The sequence below is a fragment of the Centroberyx affinis genome, unplaced genomic scaffold (assembly GCF_046629955.1).
Source record: "Centroberyx affinis isolate AG114_WGS23_722 - 3 ecotype Tasmania unplaced genomic scaffold, CSIRO-AGI_Caff_v1 ptg001856l_1, whole genome shotgun sequence".
Taxonomy (NCBI): Eukaryota; Metazoa; Chordata; class Actinopteri; order Beryciformes; family Berycidae; genus Centroberyx; species Centroberyx affinis.
In genome coordinates this window covers 277,395-284,413 of record NW_027280234.1, presented here as the reverse complement: position 1 = coordinate 284,413, position 7,019 = coordinate 277,395, and the positions used below count along the sequence as shown (strand labels likewise).

The 7,019-nt window shown below is 41.1% G+C and overlaps 1 protein-coding gene across 1 annotated transcript; it reads left to right on the top strand.

Annotated features, from left to right (window-relative positions):
* The first annotated feature begins 669 nt into the window (after positions 1-669).
* On the top strand, positions 670-4,890 carry LOC139653015 (uncharacterized). Its single transcript, XM_071529961.1, has 6 exons — positions 670-971; positions 2,267-2,292; positions 2,410-2,733; positions 3,206-3,396; positions 3,495-3,715; positions 4,087-4,890. Exons 1-6 carry the CDS (start codon positions 719-721, stop codon positions 4,152-4,154), a joined length of 1,083 nt encoding a protein of 360 aa, XP_071386062.1. The 5' UTR covers positions 670-718; the 3' UTR covers positions 4,155-4,890.
* Positions 4,891-7,019: the final 2,129 nt, after the last annotated feature.

Sequence of the window (7,019 nt, the reverse complement as noted above, 5' to 3'; positions counted from 1 at the left end):
TGGCAGTTTATTTAATCAGCTGTTACTTGTAATCTTCACACATATCCTCATTTATGTACACTTTATTTACATGGAACAATCATCACACAGGATAAAACCTTCACAGTGAGGGACTGAAACTCATCCCAGTCCAGATCTCTTTGAAACATGCACAACTCAATACATAGCCTATGTAGGCCTAGTGGTCACCTGCCATTAACACAAGAACAGCCAACAGTCCTGGCACCCGTTCCCTAATGTGACACTGATGCTTCGCTGTTCTGACGTTGCTGCCGGTGTGTAGGTACCACTCTTAAAACACTTGTCATTTTTTTAACATATGTGTCTTCTTTGGGGCAACGCAGACACACATGCACCTTTGTGTTACCTTTCAGCACAAGCTGCTGTATTAAAATGTGTCATAAAAAGTAACACAATGTGTGTTGTCCCAAAGAAGACGCACAGATCTGGCACATCGAGTAGGCTACACGCTCTACAAAAACACGCGCTCCCTTTGACGTATCTTCATCATAAACTGCTAATTGGTTGCAAACTTCAACTTGAACAGCCTATGGGAACAGCCCATGTTTTCTTCGTCAGGAGGCGCCTAATCCAAAAAAAAAAAAGAAAAAAAAAAAAAAGAAAAAAAAGGGCGCGCTCTCTTTCATGGTCAGGTGGCCTCTAGAATAAGACTGACGCCAAACAGGACGACATTTTACTGCTGAGAGATTGATGAGAAATGTCCCGCAACACTATCAAAAGTGCTCTAATAGACATCCTAGAGGACCTGAGGGAGAGCCAGCTGAGGAAGTTCTGCTCAAAGCTGCTGGACCGCAGGGAAGAGCCGCGGGTCAGACGCAGGTCCGTGGAGAACAAAGATGTCTACGACATCTCAGACGTCTTGGTTTCAACCTTCAGAGAGTCCGGAGCCCTTGCAGTGTCTACGGAGATACTGAGAGACATTGGCTGCAACGAGGAGGCAGAGAGACTCGGTGAGTGAGCTGCAGCCTAAACGACCGAGGCTGCTCCAGCTTAAAGCATGTAGGCTGTATCAGTTAGTGATAACGGACTGTAATGAACTGGAAAAAAGAGGATGGATTTCAATTTAAAAAGCTCAAGCTAGAAACAGTGTAGATACAGTGGCAGTAGCCCGCTTCTTTTAAGTTTCGTTTTGAGTAAAATGGTGTCTACCCATGACTGCCACGCCAGTGCCAGTGTCTGTCTATCCATGCCCGCCAAGCCACACGTGTATAGGAAGGGAAAATCGGCCATATGGTTAGCACATTTTAAATAACAAAACACGTTATGGAGGATTATTTCACACAGAATGAAAATGTAATTTATGTGATTGAAATGTAAATGATAAATGATTTAAATTCTAAAGCATAGATTTGTTTTAAAATGCTTTAAATTCTAAAGCATTTATGGAATGATCTACAAAATAAAACTTTAAAGTAATGGTCAACAATCTAGAAAAATGTAATGTTGAAAGTGAGCACTGTGGATATTGGTTGGGTTTCACAGTGCATATTGCCCACTGTCAATAGCTCCAATTCTTCACATAAGATGAATAACCTTATATTGGTCTTTCACTATTCCATTCTCTTTCTCTTCATGTCCAAGCAGGACCTCGGAAAACGTATTCATGCATTTATTTTTAGTAGGCTTGACTATTGTAATAGTGTCTTTACAGGTCTCTCTAAAAACGCTATTAGAGAACTGCAACACATCCAGAAAGCTGCTGCCATGGGTTCAAACCAGGACTAAGAAAATGACCACTCCACTGCTGAGGTCACTGCACTGGCTTCCTGTGTGCCAAAGAATTGAGTTTAAAATTCTGGTGCATGTTTATAAAGCACTAAATGGTTTAGGACCAACTTACATTTCTGATCTTGAGTGTTATGAACCTGCCAGACCCCTCAGGTATTCAGGTACTGGTCTACTTACTGTTCCCAGGGTCAGAACAAAGCATGGAGAAGCCGCTTTTAGTTTTTATGTTCCTCATGCCTGGAACAAACTTCCAGAAAATCTTAGGTCTGCCTCCACTTTAGAATCCTTCAAATCAGGGGTTAACAGGTGTTCACCAGGGCTTTTTAAAAAATGTAGTGCAATGCTTTTTTTTTTAATATCTTTTTGCAATGTCTTTTTAAATGTGATTTTAATGCACTTGCACTTTTTATGTCTTTTATATCTTTATTTTTCTTTTATGTAGCCTACAGCACTTTGAATTGCCGATGTGTATGAAATGTGCTATATAAATAAACTTGCCTTGCTTTCTCTTATACAGATTCACGAACCAAAGCCTGTCTAGATGTAAGTTCAACTGCATAGAAATGCAAATACTCTGCTCTTTAACATGTTGTTGTCCATTATAAATGATACCTTGCATTGATGTTTTCCATTTATTTTCATTTCTGTGCCTTTTCCTAGACGGGGAATCCTATCTTCCGTAGGAACCCGAAAGGGGAGCTGGTGATGGAGGCGACACAGGAGGCTCGCAACCATGTGGCCGGCCGCCGGCAACAAGCTGGCCGGCCAGCCAAGGGGCCAGAAGAGGTGGAGGCTGAAGCTGAGGCCCGCGTCGTCTCTGAGGGCGGTGACCCTGGTAACAACATGCTCGTTCTGAGCCGCTACACGATTCAGTTCGGCCAGTACCAGGGTCAGACCTTCAAATGGCTGTTGGAGAACGACGTGGGCTACACTGCATACCTGGTGGCTAGTAAAGGCACAGCATCTCATCTGATGGCCAACAAGGTACAGTGCCCTAGTGGAGATGGAGTCAATGTAAGGAGTCACTGTACAGTTGAAAGTACAAAGAAAATAATTTCTGACCCCACTCAACCTTCTCACCTCGTTTTCCAGCTACTGTGCTCTGGGAAACGCTACAGATCTGCCCACCTAATCATCCCACTTCAAATATGGACTTTGAATTCCTCACACTGATCCCTATAGCTAGTTATGTCCAACATCCACTGTTTGTCTGTTCATGTTTGCTGTGCAAAGTGGTATAACTCATTCATTGTGTGATACATGTTGTGTGCTGTGTCCAGTGTGTTGTTGATGTTGGTTGAGCTGAATGCCATGATGTACAAAAAGCAGATTCCACCAGCCTTGGCTGTATGGTCATTAAACTGCCTAAGCCTAAATCATTACTTTGTGCCATGATAAATATGAATGATATAGAAAGAGCTATAATAATAACAACAGTCTGTGTTTTTATCTTAAGGATGCCTTGACTCGCTACTCGCGTGCCTGCCCTGATTTTGTGAAAGAAGTCAGGTTTCACCGGGCGTTAGGGGAAGCCAAAGTCAGATCCCTCCCGCCAGGTCAGGAGGGACAGGACCTTGTTGGCTTTGGGAAGTATCGATCTGAGACGCTGCAGAGTCTGTATGAATCCAAGGACAAGGAAAAAATCAGGTATGATTGAATGCATACTAAGTGAATTGTGGTGGATATAGGTGTTGTTGTGCAAGCAGACGTCAAAATGCAATATATCAATCTTCTGATTTACATAGCTATATCAACTTCCTCCGGAGGCAGACCAGCGACCCAGGGACCAAAATGGACATTGCCATCAAATACATTCGGCACCGCGACCAGGCGGAGACTGTGGATGCTGCAGCTGCCACGATGGCTGCCAGCTCCAGGTCAGCCAGGAAAACCACCAGTAGAGCCCCCGCACAGCCACCAGCGTGGTCCCACAGGCAGACAGCAAGGAATCAGCCAGCAGAGTACAGTAAGTGTTTTCTCATCAGTGACTAATACTAAAATTATATTGTGTATGTTGTTAAAGGCCTCTTGTTCCTGCATTTGGTGTAGTGTTACTCATCTCTGCTGCTGATAAGTAACGGCTTGCTGTAGAACCTGTAGTATCACTCTAGCTACATATTGTCTTCATAATCTTTTCCTCTAACAAAGCTTCACTGGCTCTTATTCGCTTTGATCACTAGTTGCAGTCTCCACCTTACCACCTCATCATACCCAAATTCCCCTTATAATGCTTTTATTGTACGTTATTGCTCTACTTGAATCCATTCATTTCCTCTCTTAAAAGCATGGTTTATAGATAATTTGGTGATGCATGTATCTTTTGTTTCCCCCCTGCAGCTTTGGATGACGTACACCCCCACCCCCCTTCCTGGGGCGAACGGAGACAGAGATGGACACCATACTGATCCATTTTCCATCCATGAAATCCCTTGGAGGTAATTGTGCATGCCTCCCCACTCCTGTCCAGGCCCCATCCTTACCTCCACCTCCACCTCCAGCTCCAGCACCAGTCCCGGTCCCTCCTCCATGCCCAGGCCCTGGCTGTGGCTTCCGCCCCTGTTTCGGCTGCAGCCCCAGTGGGGCGAAGACTTGTAGCCACTCTAAACTGTGGCATAATTCATTAATTACCAGTGGCTATCAGAGAGGTAATGAACACTCTGACACTGTGACAAAATGATAACAATATGGTTCTTCATTCATTAGTAAGTGTTTAATCACTTATCAGCATATTACTTAATAGTGACTATAAGCTAGCTAACTCATGTATCAATTAGTGGTTATTCAATGATTAATTTACTTCATAATTAAAACGTAACTAGTGAACCACAATGTAATTTTTTTTTCTTGTGAATTACTGTTAAGATATTTCATGTGATGATAACATAGTGCTCATGACAAACCAGACCAACATGGGTTCATTCGACATTATAGGTTATGTACTTCACCACTGCCTATTGCTTCAGCATGGTGTTTTTACTGTCTGTTTTTACTGTCTGTTTTTACTGTCTGTACGCACTGCTGCTCCTCTTTGGGCAGCTTCAGGAATTTAAATCACAGAATGACAATAGTTAATATGTTGGAAATGTGATGGAGTTTGGTTGTATTAGTTTATGCTTATTTTCTCCCTTGCTCTCTTGCATAAGCACTATTTTTCAATAAAAAATTGAAAAGCATAGTAATGTCCATTTCTGTTTATTGATCACATCAGATAGAGATAGATGGAATGTCTTGCCTGAGGATCTGAGAGACGTGAGAGATGCCAGAACATTGAACTCATTTAAAAGTAGATTTAAACATTGCTTTTTATTGTAGTTTATGATTAGCAAGGTCTCTTAATTCGATGTGCTGCTGCTGCTGTCCCCCCACCCCAACAAAACCTGGTTGCACCTTTAGAAAATATAAAACTAGGCCCTAGCCCGGCCCAATCCCCAAGGCTTATGAGAATTCTCAGCCCGAGCCCGATGTTTTTGTTTTGTTTTTTTGTATGAACCTAATGTGTTTGATCAATTTCGAATAGCCTATTGCACCAACACCATACCAAATACAATACACAACCCTTCCAAAGCATTACCAGTATTAAATGTGTCAGGTCACAGTAGCCTACCACAAAGCTGGATCTGAGCCGCAACTCTGGAGATACGCAACACTTCATTTGACTACGCATCCGTCTGTTCCGTATTTTAGCCAGATTTATAATGTTCTGTAGCGTATTTTGGCAGAACATTGAACTCATTTAAAAGTAGATTTAAACATTAAACATTTCATTGTAGCTTATGATTGGCTTGGTCTCTTAATTCGATGTTTCGACAGTTTATTCGACAGTTTTTACACTTATTCAGCGAACAAGAACCACAGAAGAGGATGAAGAGAAACATAGTTTATTATTGATGACAAAGTAGGAATTATTTTGAATGAGATGTGAGTCTTTCAAGCTGCTTTTTGTACAACCATAAGAAATTTCTCCTGTTGCTCAAGGATATTGTAGAATATATCTTTGCCTCTGTCTCCACTGGCATTCAGTGTTTTATATATGTTTTATAAGTTCCCTCATCTTATCCTGAGTGGTAGGTTTAGATCTGACATTATCGTAACATTCTTGGTCGACAACATCCGAGATTGGTTCGACCATGCTCACTCTCTTGATCAGCTCGTCCTGTGTTTATCCACAAAGTGCTTCTCTGAGGAGAAAGGGAATGAAAAATGACTTAGACTATGGTTGACTGATTTGAGTTAATATCAGGCTGTAATCAGCTTGTATCAGGCTACTTTACTTTTGAAGAATTGCAAAATGAAGGGTTTCATTGCAAAACGCTACATATCAAATGTTCTATATCCAAAATGTTGCCGTCTGAAATTCATCGATAAATATTTCAAAAACACAGAAAATTAAGTCTAAGTCTAGTCTAATAAGATGACTCATATAACAGTCATGTAACAGGAATAGTGGCCCATAAACTGATTTTCTTTGACACCAGCAATCGTTTTGAAAAACAAAAACGTTAAAAATGAGCCATGAAATAGGATTTTTATTGTTTTTAATCAATCGAACATTCCCAATAATCAGCAAATAAGTTTGAATAAGCAATTTGACTCATTTGACTTGCATTGTCAAACGATTATTTAGGTGGAAAAACAGACTGGAATGTGAAATATCAGGGGACAAATAATATCAGCACCTGCATATCATGCTCTACAGTAGCCTTAATTGCGTCAAAAAGGCACCTTGGTCACTTAAAACAACGCAATCTTACATTTCTGGTGATGACGTGTGAATCAGAGTTGCCGATGATGCGCAAGACAATTTGGGGTTGCAGCAAGGGTGGCCAATCAGAATTCAGGGACACCTCAACCACACCTTGGGCTTCAGCTGAGGATCCTGCAAGACATTTAACGAAAATTAAAATTGCATAACAATATGAACAGTATACTTCTTAGATTATATACATATTTCTATTTTCCATAAAGTATAGTTAACAAAATGTCAGTTCTAACATAAATAAATGAATAGTAGCCTACACTAACATAAGTACAGGGAGAACAAAGTTCAGCCCAGGAAAAAGGGTTCATTGGGTTCAGGAAAGGTTCATTAAATAGGCCTAACTTAATGTGAAATTCAAAAACACCGCTACAACAGCATCTAAAGCCCAATGTTCAGAGAAATCCACTCACAATTACTGGAATCAGCTGTCGAAGATCCTCCACTTGTCTCTTTGGCTGCAAAAATACAGACAGAGACACAATGCTGATTAGTACAAAAATAATTTGATACT

Coding starts and splice junctions, on each gene's coding strand:
- LOC139653015 (XM_071529961.1), top strand. CDS start 719: ATGTCCCGCAACACTATCAAAAGTGCTCTAATAGACATCCTAGAGGAC. Junction 972..2,266: donor CGAGGAGGCAGAGAGACTCG/GTGAGTGAGCTG, acceptor TCTCTTATACAG/ATTCACGAACCAAAGCCTGT. Junction 2,293..2,409: donor GAACCAAAGCCTGTCTAGAT/GTAAGTTCAACT, acceptor GCCTTTTCCTAG/ACGGGGAATCCTATCTTCCG.